Below are 14,944 nucleotides of genomic sequence, written 5' to 3' on the forward strand. Positions count from 1 at the left end.
TTTTTCATAACAAAAAAGTTACTTTTTCTGATCATCGCCGAAAAACGGCAAATAACGGAAACCGCCATTTTCGGCGGTTACGGCGGTAAAATGGTGGTTGGCGGCGCCAATTAATATTTTTATCTGTTTATTGTTGCTCAAGGATTTACCAAAAAAATTATAGGTCTCTAGTTGTAATAGAAGCCACGATATTCATGATATATGTCCTTAGAAAAAGCCGGACAAAAATCGGTCATAAAGTCGGTCGGGTAGCGGTCAAACGGTCATAACACCACTTTTCTCAAAAGGTTATTGATATCTAAGTATTCACCAAAATAATTTTAGGTATCTACCTTCTACACAAAAGTCATAATGTAGAAATTAAGATTTATTTAGAATTTTTTCTAAATTTGGTGCCACCTAACTGACTTTGACTGGACGCCACGACCGACACAGACAGATATCCTTATAAGATCAACTCTTGTCGACGTATAATTACTAAACTTAAAAAGTCATTAAGTCACAACTCTCTATTTTGCCTACAAAAAAATGACATTGAAAAAACTAGAGGGGAGGGGTCAATATGACCCCCCCCCCCCCCCCCCGATCTGTAAGGGTTAAAGAAAACAATCATGACAGTCAAACTGCCTTTTTGCAGGTTTTGGCTATTTTTAATTTTTTCCTTATTTTTCCATTTCTCTTACGTATATAGTCCGATTTTCCAAATTTTTTAAGTTAAGGATATAAAAATTGAATTTCCTGTCGTTTTAAGAAAACAACCATATTCCCATCCATGAATTTTTGGGCTTTGCTACTTATGGATGTTGTCATCCTTGTTTAATAATTATATCATTCAAAATATGTTGTCAAAAGTTTAAAATCAGTTTTAAATGGATGTATGGATTTTCTAGTAACGATTATAGAGTTGCTACGCTTTCATATATCACTTGCAAAGTTTGAAATTGATAGTACAATTCTAACATGCCTATATTAACAATAAGATCTAAATGTTATGGTTGAATGTACGGACAGACATACTATCCCTAATTATAGAAAAGCTTTGCATTTAAAATTAGAATTAAAATAGACAAATATAGTAAATCTCAAATGTAGCTTTCTAAATTGTACTTAACTATTGAACAGAAAAAAATATGTAGATCACTAAATTCAAATTCCAATGCACTTTGGGCAACCAACTCTTTAACCTTATATCTTGAAATCTCTCTAACACTTTGGGTGAGGTTGATTCATATTGATGCTGTTCTGTAGCTAGCTAGATGGGGATATTATAAAAAACATTTGCTAGAAAGTTAGAATTTAAAAAAATAATTTACATGGACTTCTACCTTTTACAAACAAAAAATTATAATAAAAAAACTTCAGAACACCAGTTAGTTAATTACCCATAAAACAAACCCTGAAAATTTATACTAATAATTTGTTTTAAATTTCAGATATCTAAAATGAATTTATCCACAGATCTTCTGTGGATAAGTTTTATCATACTTTTGTTCCAAGGTAAGTTGTAAAGACTTCAATGCAAAGAAAATAAAAAGGGATTCACTGGTGCTTCCCCTTGAAGTGCTTTTCAACCACTAAAACTCAACTACCTTATTTTTTACATAAATTGCAAAAAAAAGTTGAGGGGTTTCTGTTTTACAAACAGTAAAATGAAAAATTTTTCAATGGGTTAATTTTGCTTATGTATGTATGTTTTCACATCTTTAAAATCTTTATTTAATAAAATATTTCACCAAAATTAATCATCTTTTAAATGTTTATTTTAATATTTTTGCAATACAATACAGACAGACACAAACACTTGACTACCATAGTTATTGATATAATTTATCAAAAGTGTTTATTTACAACAACTCTGTTACCCCTAAATTTGTATGTTTTGGGATAAAGCAACAGCTTTACTACTTAGCAAGTACTTAGGCACTCTAAATGTAATAATGCATGATAATAATTTATGCAGATTGTCAATCAATAATTAAACCTTGTAATCTTGAAACATCTTAAAACATCTGAATAACATCAAACAATGAACTACATAAAATATCTTCTAAACAGCTTAATTGAGAAAGAAAGTTTAATAACATTCAATTTGTCTGCTAGCTAAAGAGAGGATGGAAGATCTCTAGAGTATACATCTAAACTTTCACATTTATTGTCTGTTTCATGCACAAAATTTAATTTAGTAACACTTGTTTATATTTATTTTAATTTTATTTCAGGATCTACTGTCCTGGGCAGTATACAAGGTAAACTTTCATTGTATTTACATTGTAACATTTCTATTAAAAATTCCACATCCTTATTTGTCTTGAAGCATGTAAAGGATGGTTAAGTATGCAAATTAACTCATTCCAAGTTAGACATTGCAGTTTTAATCCATAACTACAAAATCAACAATATTTATAAATAAATTTTGCAATAACAAAAAAAAATACTTTGTAACCTAATAAAAGATTATAAGATTTTTTATATACTATAAGCTATACTTAAAAAGTTAAATTAACTGCAAGTCCCATTTACAATCTAAATAAAGAAATATTTTTATTAAGATTTTGATGATTATGATACAGGATACAGCTCTGTCAGGTTTTAATTCTAAATCATGATTCCATCTCATGAAAAACACAGTATTAAATAACAGGGTGACTGTTTGTAGAAAAAGATCTTGCTGGCCACTATATATTAATCTGGAACTTTAAAGCAAAGATTTTCATCTCAAACGCAGAAAAAATCCAAAATAAAAAAAAATAAAATTTGACTTATAGAGAAAATAATTCCATTTCCTTCATTATAGTAACCCTTGAGGCATCTACAAGGGTTACAACTGCTTGTTATGTTCGTAGTGATACCAGCAGATTATGGCCTAATGGAAAAGTATATTACAGATTTGAAAATTCCGGAAGGTAATTGAATAACATAATTATTATTATACATACTATTGTTTTTAACATGCAGAGCATGTTCTATTATGCTCAGGATCCCCCATACTGTTTCTATTATGATACATATATAACATTATTGGAGTATACGGTGATTCAAATAGAAGTGTATTTCTAATTTTCTGACACAACCAGAACAATTATATGTCCTTTTTCTTTGTAAAGAGATACATCAAATTTGTAAAAGGTGTTTTTATTATCTCTTAAAAAGTAGCCTCTCAAAAAATGCTTTATGTGAAAAATGTTCTACAAGAAAAATTAACGCAGTATTTTTTAAATCACCCTGTATATGCTTTTAATGTTAAATCTATTAATGAGATTAAGTTTGCATGTTAGATAACCTCTTAGGCTCAGTAATTTTCAATTGTACCTTTGAATTGAATGTTTTTAGTACAAGTGTAATGTTGTGACGAAGGGGTAGTTTCACGAAATGCATTTGAGCTTGATTTAGTGAACCACATGTTTTTTGCTAGTTAATGGCTTAAACTATATTTATATGGCATGTATTTAAAAAACTTCAAAACTACATGGTAGAAAATTGAAATTCTTTCAAATATATGCAATATAAATGTAGTTAAACCAATTAACCAGGAAAAAATATGCGGTTCACTAAACTAAGTTCAAATGCATTTCGTGAAACTACCCCTTTACCTTTACAAAAAAAGTGATTATAATTAATACCTTAGTTTTACAAGCAATGAGAGAAATAACATCACAAAACAAATGGATATTATAATGAAACAGCTACCAACAGGTAAATAATATAGTTTAATATTTGATATAAAGGGTGTCCCTAAGAAACAGAGTATTCCAGTTTTTGGAAACAACTATGGAAGTAAATAATTTTAGGTCCATATTTTCATTAAATATAACTATATCTTAACCCTTAACAGTCAGGGGAGAGGGGTGATGAATGCCCCCCCCCCCCCACTTACCTTACCTTAGCTTGTAAGGGTGGGATTCTCCTTCGATTTTTAAGTTATTATCCGCCTGTAATGCAATGCAATACTCTTAACACCCAAGAATATTAGGTTAAGTAACATCCATCAGACAACTAACCTGTGCATTAGATTGGCCCAGAATAAGGCCTAATTCATATTACGATGTGCGGGCGTGATTTAATCATAATACATCATGTATAAAATAACTTTCATTAAAAGAAATTTAAAAAAAAATATGGTTCTATTACAGAAAATGCATTTTACTATTAAGATTTTGTTTTTCTAATTTCCATGAACAACGACGACTTTTTTTATAATTTAATGCTTTTTCGCATGCGTACGAGTCGTACAATTGTAAACAAACAGACAAATTAAAGGAAATAAATACAACAATATTTTGTTTTCATTAAAATTTCTTTCTTTAATCCTAACATTTTAATATAAAACTTAGAAATATGTGATAATAATGAAACAGTCATATGTATTAAATAACCTATAAGATAATATTCTTTTAAAAAGTAAAACTTTTCTATAATTACGGTCTGTATGTCCGTCCGTGCATAACGGATATCTTTATCATTAATTTATACCTTTTATAATTTTCTGTTTAATTTTAAATTTCCTATAATATAACAGTACAAATTAGAAACAGTAGCAACTCTATAATCGTTACTACAAAGTCCGTACTTATACACATTTTAAACAAACTCATTTTCAAATGAAGTTAAATTCCAACTTATACTTTCTGTGATAGTAATTTATTGCATCATTTTATAAACAGTTTTTCGCCGATATTAAATTGAAAAATTATAAGATTACAACTAGTTTTGTTAGTCCTGATAGTCTAACAAAACTGGTATTAATTGTATGTTTTTTTACTTTATTATTCTTGGAAAATTGTCTGTAATACGCTGCTATAAATGATTTTTCAGAAGGGATGAAAACTGGTACTTATCCAGCGGACATTAATCGGTTTTGACTCCATATTTGAAAAATTATTTATCGACACTGAGCTTTTATACGTGATTTTTCAGTATGGCTTAGAATCGTTTCTAATCCAGCGGAAATTAATCGGTTTCTGAGCCATACTGGAAAACACTTTCTAACACTGTCTTTTTATATCCAAAATTTCCTTGCTTGCTATTTCTCCGCCTGCATTTTAAAATTTGTATATTATAATTTATGCGTTAATGTTATTTTTAAAGATAATAATGAACAAGACAAGAAACCAGTGGGCAAAACAAGGGCTCGGCCTTTGTCCTAGTGAATCTTTGCCAAAAAACCAATTACCCCTTGTAAAGGATGTTTTGAATAGATATCTCTTTATAATTGAATGCAAAAAAATAGCACAAAATGTAAAAGATATTTAAAACCAGCTGATCTAGTTGGTTGTACATCTAAAACTAAATCAACTTCGCTGACATGTGGATCAGGTGACAGTTGTAACAAAAGTGAAATGTGTTTGGTGGCAGAAATTCTAACAATATGGAAAATAGCTGGGCTATTTATGTTTGAAAACAAGTATGACAATATCATTAAAAGCGAAGCTCTAAAACGGTAGAACAAATGAACATTAAAATTTGTTGTGTCTGGACTGAATAACCAGAATATAAATGTTTAAGTCTAGACAAAATTAAAAGTCAATTTGTTGTAAAATTTATAAATATAGGCATGTAAAAAAATGGACTTTTAAAGTGACTGGAAAAAATTTCCAACTTATTTGGAGTTTCAAAAGTTTGTTATCAATTTAAAAACTGTAAATGACTATGCAGAAAGAAATATTAAACTAATTCAGGCAGGAATATAAGTAACATTTTTTTTTTAATTTAAGATCAATTAAAGCTAAAGGAAATATTTTTTTTCGGTTACTAAATATCTTATATTCCCTTTATTAGGATTTCATTGATTGTACAAAAAATGAAGAAAATCGGCAGTGTTATATAATATCTGCCAAAAAACATAGAAAACTTTTGTCGAATTTAATGACTAAGGATAGAATTTTTTATGTTTTTTATTCAAGCAATGCAAAAAGCGTGGACAATATTTTTAAGAACTTTCATTGGCATAGAATAATCTCATTAAAATTAGGTATTATTATTGATTTCAATGGCTTTAACCAACAGTTTATATACAGAACATAACATATTTTATCCTTAGTCGGAATTCACACATAAAAATTGAAAATTTACCTATTTTTGTTTGTTACCAGTGATTTATTATTTGTTTATGTCTTTAACATTACTTAATTTAATTTTTCAATAGTTTCTTATGCTCATTTAAAAAATAAAAACTTTTGTTTCTTAAGTTTTAGTTTTTTTTCACTAGTTGCTTTGCCATTGTAAATATAAAGCAGTATGTGTTTGTCTGATTTAAATGATCCCTGAATCAATATAAATTCAGTTGTGCTTTTCATTGAATCCTTATATAAATCTTTAGGTAGTTTTCAGCTTTATTTGACACCCAACCCTCATTGATTTAATGCTCCAATAAGCTAAGGTATTTAATATCTAAAAACAAGAACTATTCAGTATTCATGCATTTCAGAGAGGCATTGTATTTGTCCTATGCATAATACAGACACGAGAAAAGTAAAATAAGGCTTACTGGTGGATTTTTAACTCTAAACTTATTTTATGTGATTAAATTAGTATTTTTAAAATTAAAATCACGAAACCTTATGTTTATTATGATAGTGAAAATGGAAATCAGTCTGACGAAATCAGTTTTCATCGTAGAAACAAAATTTTTAGCTTAGAATGCCTGTATAGGCAGTAGTTACAAAGTTCGAAGAACCGCACATTGAATTAGGCATAAATAAAAAAGTAGCCTGATTTTGGGCCAGACTACTGTGCATGATGTTTGTCTGAGAAGTTCTACCTGTGCAGGGTAATGAGTTGGCCTGTTTATAGGTTAAGACATTTCCCCTACAATTACTATTTATGCTGTGCACCTGACATAGCAGCAGTAAGAACCTTTTTTAACGTCTTTAGTTATGATGTGGTGTTGGCCCAAGATTGACAGATATAGAATATGGACCAGTAATAGTTATTTCTCGCATCATATAATAAACGGCTTTCCGCGGATATAGAATGTACATTTATAAGATTAAAACTAGTTTTTTAGCCCCGATGTGCCGAAGGCACGGGCTAAAAAAACTGGTTTTAATCTTATGATTGCACATTTTTATATTCGTAGAAAGCTGGATATAATACGATGCTAGACATAGTTTTTTCATATGGATGAGAACCGGTTCCTATCCACCGGATTTGAATGAATACGAGAAATATCTTTTCCATGTTCCTTATATTTGATTTCCAAAACTGGAAAACACAGATATTTTAAGGGACACTGTGTAATTAATACATGTCAATTTATACTTTAGGTTGCATAGAATTTATTGAGAGTAATACATTATTTCCTGTGTTGGTTATTAAACAACAAACACTGGATTGTCGTTGTACAATAGGTAAACAGTTTGCAGCTTTTATTTTTAAGGGGGGGGGGGATGGGGGCGTGAGCAGCCTCAAACATCAACTTTAAAAATGTGTTAAAGGTATTTTCTTCCTTTTCAAAAAGCAGAAATAAGCTTTACACATAGTAACAAATAAGCAAAATAAAACCACTTTCCCTTTCTTTCTGACCAACTAAAGGTATTCCCTGGAAGAAATATTGATTAAGTGGTCGCCAAGATCCTTTGCCAGACAAGAAGAAAGTCATCATGTTACTTTTAAATAAAGATGATATTTATAAAAAAAAACTTTCTCTATGTGTTTTATATAGGTTCAATATCTAAGAATGATCTTACTCTAAATCTTGGTCTCCCCCGATGCTTTTCAGATAAAGGTGGTAAGTAATTGTAGAAAACAAGGAATCTTATTATAAGCAAGGCATTTCTATAATCAAATTATACTTTTACTGTATCCTTATTTACACAATTATGCAAAAAAGATTTGTACAATTTTGTTACGACTTCTAAATTAAAGTTCTGACTCTCTACAATAAATTGTTTGTTTCACCTCCCTAAGATTCTTCTGATTTTAGAGATTAAATCACAATCAAACCTTATAAATCAATGACAAAATAACATTTTTTAGATATTTCCTTGCCAATTTTATAGATATTGATTTTTGTGAATGGATATTTGGAAATGATTTGTTTTACTTGGAACATTGAATTTTAGGAATAACTCTCCATATACTCATACAATTTCTTGCTAAATTATACCATTTAAGTCAATTGATTTTTATTTTACATATCATATTTAATTTTTTTGTGAATTGTGTTATTTAAAGAAAATATGAACTTCACTTCTTATGTTAAACTATTTTTCAGTAATTCTTCACGAACTAATGCATTCACTTGGATTTGTTCATGAGCAAAACAGGTAAGTTTGATTATCATTGTTTGATTGTCTTGCCATATGATTTTATTACTTTTTAATAATTCACAATGATTATATTTTGAAACCATTTACCAGTTTCTATTCCCAAATCACTTTTCTTTCTTTCTTTTGATAGTAAAAGCAAAAATATATTTAAATCCATTTTGTTTGACCAAAACAAATGAAGGCTTGGGCCTACAAAAAGTGTTTTATTTTAATTGAGAGAAAAAAGAGCTAAAAGTGAAAAAAATAGTAAGAAATAATAATTTTACGTATGCCTATTCCTGCATTACAATAAAACTGCATTTTATTTTTTTCTGTTTCATCTGTTTTATAGAAAAATACATTTTCTGTGTAGAAAATAAAAATATTTTTTTTAGAATTAAAAATTATTTTTTTCATAAAGAATATTTAAATTTTTCTTTTAGGCCTGATCGAGATAAGTTTGTAGAGGTCAAGGAAGAATCAGTTTCTGGGAACACACATACGATTAGAGAAGAATTTGGAGAAATGAATCAGGAAATTATAATCTTTTATTTTTTTTATAAAAGAACCACGTACATCTTAATTTTGGAACATATTTCTCTTAAAAGCATAGAATAGTTAATATTATAGTTTTTTTTTTAGTTTATTTTTTGTGTAGATTCGATATTTGAAGCCAGATTAAATAGAGGATTTGTAGTTTTTGAGATATTTGACCTATTAAGAAGCCCCTTAATAAAAAAATATTAATACCAAAAAAGCCACTAAAAATAATACCAAGAATATATGCTTGATGTAAAAATTATAAAGTTAATGGTATCAATTAAAGAAATAATAGTTATAATTTGGTTTGCTTTACATTAAGCTTTTGCTACCTGATATTGGGTTTAAACATCCTTAATAACAGAATTACAGTAAAATATAAGTCTAATAACAGTTAATCAGTACAAAACTTTTTGAGAAACGGCATAAGTCACCCCTTTTTTCTTGAATCTCCAATATTCCTATTGATCTCCTCTCTTTCTCCTTCTACACCATATACAAAAAAAATGGCTTACCTTGCCTCAGTATGGAAAGGATGTTGAGGACTTTCAATGCATCATATATAGAAAAGTGGCACAACTCAAGTCTGTATTGCATCTATGAGGCATGTAAACTCACAAAATAGGAGCTTATTTTACAATTTGAGGCAGATTTTTAGGTCTATTGTAGAAAAATAGTTGAATTTATATGAACAATACTGAGAACCCTTAAAGGAAAGAGGCCTGTCCTTCAAATACTTGGGGTGACTTTAATCTTCAACATCCTTTCCATACTTAGACATAGGCAAGGTATGCCATTTTTTCATGTATGGTGTAGAAGGAGAAAGAGAGGAGATCAATAGGAATATTGGAGATTATAGAAAAAAGGGGTGGCTTATGCTGTTTCTCAAAAAGTTTTGTACTGATGAACTGTTGTTGGACTTATATTTTACTGTAATTCTGATATTAAGGATGTTTAAACCCAATATCAGGTAGCAAAAGCTTAATGTAAAGTAAACCAAATTATAACTATTATTTAAATATTCTTTACCTGGATGACCCTGCCACGTTTGCTGGCATCCTGTGCCCGCAAGGATGGAGATATTCAAAAAATTCCAACTCTCAGTTATGTGTCATACCCATACTTAAAAAGTCAAGCAGTTTGGGCTCTTTATCTTTCACACACAGAAAATGAGATAGAAAAAACCGGATGGGGGGGCGTTCAACGCCCCCCCCCCCCGACAGTTAAGGGTTAAAGGAACCATGCAAGAAATATACCACTTCAACTGCTGAAAGACTGCCAAGAGTAGACCCAATATCCAAAATTTGAAGCCTCCAGCTTCAAAAACAAAAAAGTTATAGACATTTCAAATCACATTTTTAGTACTATGAAAATTTTGAAAGTTTTTGATTGCTAATAATAGAATTTTCATTATTAAAATACGTCGCCTAGAAAGCAAATTATAAGCTTATTTTTGGCATAAATTTAGGATACCAGTAACTGATAATGTTTATCCAATAGAAACACTCTTCTTTATAGTCAAAATCATTAAAAAAAATCAGTTTATATTGCATTGTATTGAGAGTACTGTAACGTGAGAATGCCAGCCTCTAGGATTTCCAGCCAATTAGAAGCCTGAGTGTACGCTAAGTCTGCTGAACAACCAATCACAGCTGTGCATCTGTATTACTTACATTAGTTTCATTTTTTTCGGCTATTATTTTACGCTTTTAAATGCAATTCAAACCGAATTTTTAAAAGACATTTTTACTATAAAAAGGGGCGTTTTATTGCAATAATGTTATCAGTTACTGGCAGTCTAAAATTTTGACAAAGATAAGCTTTTAATTTTGCTTCCAGACAGCGTAATTTAATATTGAAATTTTCTTTTAGTACATTGAAAATAGATAGATAGATAGATAGATAGATGTATTTCAACATAAGCATACAAAATGATAATAATATTTCTTACACATATTTACAAAATTTTATGCATAGTTTGGTACTTTCATAACCTGGGTTGGCCGTTGCAAAAGCTGGAAGTACCGATTTAAGACAAACATATTCAAATGATTTTTTAATGTTTCTAGCTACATAGAAATTTTAATCAGATAATTAAATTGGATATATACATATAACATATAAATAGGTTTAAATAGTATAAATAAATAGTAAGGTATTAATGATGCTATTTACACTATGATACAATGGGGTTAGAGAAATTCAAATTTTGATAGTAAATTAAGGCAAATTTTAATTATTTTTACAGACAAAACATTTTTGCTTATTACAATTAAAACTCTTATATTTATCTAAAGCTTTCTTTTTGATGAGATTTTTAGTGGAATTTTTAGTTTCAGCACACCTTATAGCAGTGTCTAGGTTGTTCCATATTTTAACAAAGCAAACATTAGGAAAAGTTTCTAGAGCTTTATGTTTAGGTAAAGGTACTTTTGTTTAGGTAAAGGTACTTTTCTTTCAAAATTTCCATTGTACTAAAAGAATCATTTTGAAATATCTGTAACTTTTTTGTTATTGAAGCTGGAGGCTTCAAATTTTGGGTATTGGGTCTACTCGGTGGCAGACTTTAAGCAGTTAAAGCGCGGTATTTCTTGCAGGGTTCCTTTAAATAAGGAACAATACCAGATTTGAAGGCCCAAGTTCCTTTTTAATCCAGCTCTCATGAAAAGAAGCCAAAAGAAACTTGTTCCTTGGGTAAGATATCCTAAGGTTGATTAGTCTTGCAACAGTTTGATTGTTGATCTCTTCTCCATGGGCCTCCAATCTCTTCTTCAGATCTTTGTGTTTTTTTATAAGTATCACTATCTAGATACACTGTTAAAAATAATTTTTTATTTAGTATCAAATGATACTCTGGAGAGTATTGGACCCGTAAGTACGCTGCAGCTATATAATTAATATATAACACTATGTAATACTATATAACACAATAATTGTTACGATACAGAATAATAACATTTTTTATTATCGATTGATACGCTCTAGGGTAATAAAGAATACGCTGTAGAAAAGTTTATTAAAATAGTAATATTTTATACGTTGTAGGGTATCGGAAAATACGCTAATGAAATGTTTATAAATGTAGTACTATTTTATACGCTCTAAGGCACTGGAGAATAGGGTACAGAAATGTTTATAAATTTAGTACTATTTTATACGCTCTAGGACAATGGAGAATACGGTACAGAAATGTTTATTATTATATAGTATCATTTCCTATGTTCTAGCATAAAAATCAATACGATGCAGAATAGTTTATTAGTAGCAAAGCTACTCTTTAATTCACAATGTCAGTCCGTCTGTCCGTCCGTCCATCTGTCCGTCCGTCTGTCCGTCTGTCCGTCCGTCCATAATTAATGAATTGGGGAAATGTGATTTTCTCGGCTCCTACAAAAGATAGAAAGCTGAAATTTTTTGACAACATTCCCATCATCTAGGAGCACAATTATAAAACATCAATGGAGGTCGGACTGCTTTTTAGCAGGTTTTAGGCTATTTTTTATATTTTCCAAATTTTCCCCATAACTTTGATGTTTATGGTCAGATTTTCAAAATTTTTTCAGTTAAAGATATCATAATTAAATTTCCCGTCATTTGAAGAAAACAAAAAGACGGTCAGACTGCCTTTTTGCAGGTTTTTGGCTATTTTTATATTTTTCACATTTTTCCACATACCTTTGGTGTTTATGGTCCGATTTTCGAAATTTTTTCAGTTAAAGATATCAAATTAAATTACCTGTCGTTTGAAGAAAACAACAATGATAGTCAGACTGCCCGTTTGCAGGTTTTTGGCTATTTTTACATGTTTGACGTATTTCCCCATATCTTTGGTGTTTATTAAAACTTTTTCCTGTTTTTTTCTCCAATAAATCTATTCTTGATTTTAATAAATACACTTTAAATCTACTTCTACGTATTCCCATCCACAATTTTTGTGCTTCGCTGCTTATGGATGTTGTCATCCTTGTTATTTTAGTAATAATTCCTACCTTCTAGTTTATAATTTATGGTTGGTCTGTCTGTACGTCCGTCTGTCCTTACGGATAGCTTTTTAGGCATGTTAGAATTGACCTATCAATTTTAAACTTTGCTTGATGATTCCTATAGTATTTAGGTACCATTTTTTGTAATCATTACCGGAATGTCCGTACGTCCATTTAAATATGTTGATTTCTTTCCTTTTATAGCAACAAATTTTTATATGATCTAATTATCCAATCGGTCTGATTTTTAAAAGCGAAGCGAATTAGGGTCGGTCCGTCCGTACGTCCGTCCGTAACGGATAGCTTTTTTCGTTTATTTAGACATGTTAGAATTGTCCTATCGATTTTAAATTTTGCGTGGTGATTCCTTTAGTAGTTAGGAAATATTTAGAAAGCCTAGCAACTTTATAATCATTACCATAATGACCGTACGTCCATTTTAAACATGTTGATTTCTTTACTTTTATAGCAACAAATTTTTATGTGATCTAATTATCTAATCGGTCTGATTTTTGGTATACTGATTCCTGGAGCAACAAAGTATAATATAAGCGAAGCCATTTTTTTTTCAGGTTGTTCCCCTCAAAATTCCAAGTGTTTCACGTTAAAATACATGCAGGATATCCCTGTAGGGTAAGGGTTCCCTGCAGGGGTCAATAATAAATAAAGAAAACTACATCCATGCTTATTTAAATTTTTAAAATAAGGTGGGAGGTAGGGGTTTTACGGGTGCTCACTTGGTACTTTGACGAAAAGCACTTTTATTGATATTGTTTACCTGCTTACTGTTCTTGAATGAAAATGCCAATTGTTCCTGTGTAACCTAAAAAGAAAAAAACACAAAGAATCTTTAGGCAAAAAAAATTGGACAAAAAATAATATTAATTAAAACAGTTTAATTTAACGAGATATGGAGAGAGAGAAAAATGGCCGCAGGATTACATATGTTCCTACATGTTTAAGGTTTACTAACATTTGCCCTACACCTCACCCCCCTCCCCCTATTGAGATAATAAAATACTTATCTGAGGTCTAAACCTCCAGCCAGATTGCTGCCATATTATCATTCTTGAAACCTTAAAAATATTTATAATAGTTATTTCTAGCATCGTATAATAAATGGCTTTACGCGGATATAAAAATGTAAAATGACTTCGGCACCTCAGGGCTAAAAAAATACTGGTTTTAATCTTATGATCATACATTTTTATATTCCTAGAAAACTGGATGTCATACGATGCTAAACATAGTTTTTTCGTATGGATGAGAACCGGTTCTAATCCACCGGATTAGAATCGGTTTTGAATGAATACGAGAATAGTTATTTCTCGTATCGTATTATAAACGGCACCACGGGGCTAAAAAAAACTAGTTTTAATCTTATGATTGTACATTTCTATATTCGTAGAAAACTGGATATAATACGATACGAGAAATAACTATTCTTTTTTAACTTTTTGTTCGATTTAGGGATAATAGACCTACCAAGGATTACTCATGCAAAATTATAGATCAAAATTCGAATTATGAGTGCCATTTATACATTGATTACAAGATGGTTGCATTGAAACCCCCCCTCCCCCTTTTTTTAATAAGCCTTTTAAATATTGCTAGAATCCGGAATCCGCAAGGATGCTCCATTTTATGGATGAATTCTTGTAAGACTTAGAATCCGGTCCAAAAATTTGACAGACTGCCATCTCTTATTAAAAAAAAAATTCCTAAATTGAAGCAAAATTAACTGAATTATGAGTTTCTGTTTTATATTGGAATTCTCAAAACATTGTGATCGTATTATAGACAGCTGTCCGCTGATATTTAAATAAAAAACTATAATATTAAAACCAGTTTTGTTAGCCACGAAAAGGCCTAATTTCTTTAGATAAAAAAAAACTTGTATTGTATGTATATTTCAAATTCAATTATTATACATATGACAACGTTTATGTAAGTTTATAGAAGAAAAAACAATTACATTTAATCATAATGCAAAATAGAACATAAAGTCAGTCATAAGTAAATAATTGCGACTTGACACCTCATTTATGACCATTAGTCAAGTTAGAGGATTTACCCAAGCCGCTGTTTGTGTTATCTGATAAGGGAGTAAAAAAACCCCTTGGAGATATGATTGCAGTTATTTACACTGCATTAAATTAAATGTGACTTAACTGG

General features: G+C 30.0%; 1 protein-coding gene and 1 long non-coding RNA gene across 2 annotated transcripts; both read left to right on the forward strand.

Annotated features, from left to right (window-relative positions):
- The first annotated feature begins 1,437 nt into the window (after positions 1-1,437).
- On the forward strand, positions 1,438-8,864 carry LOC145331345 (zinc metalloproteinase nas-14-like). Its single transcript, XM_080175963.1, has 9 exons — positions 1,438-1,497; positions 2,220-2,246; positions 2,550-2,586; positions 2,844-2,903; positions 3,626-3,693; positions 7,263-7,346; positions 7,661-7,726; positions 8,213-8,264; positions 8,690-8,864. The coding sequence occupies exons 1-9, from the start codon at positions 1,443-1,445 to the stop codon at positions 8,862-8,864; spliced, it is 624 nt and encodes a 207-aa protein (XP_080032089.1). The 5' UTR covers positions 1,438-1,442.
- LOC145332144 (uncharacterized) lies at positions 5,084-6,184 on the forward strand. Its single transcript, XR_013884036.1, has 2 exons — positions 5,084-5,675; positions 5,776-6,184. It is a non-coding gene; the product is annotated as an uncharacterized LOC145332144 (long non-coding RNA).
- Positions 8,865-14,944: the final 6,080 nt, after the last annotated feature.

Source organism: Acartia tonsa, chromosome 11, assembly GCF_053477335.1.
Source record: "Acartia tonsa isolate MP-2025a chromosome 11, ASM5347733v1, whole genome shotgun sequence".
NCBI classification, from domain to species: Eukaryota; Metazoa; Arthropoda; class Copepoda; order Calanoida; family Acartiidae; genus Acartia; species Acartia tonsa.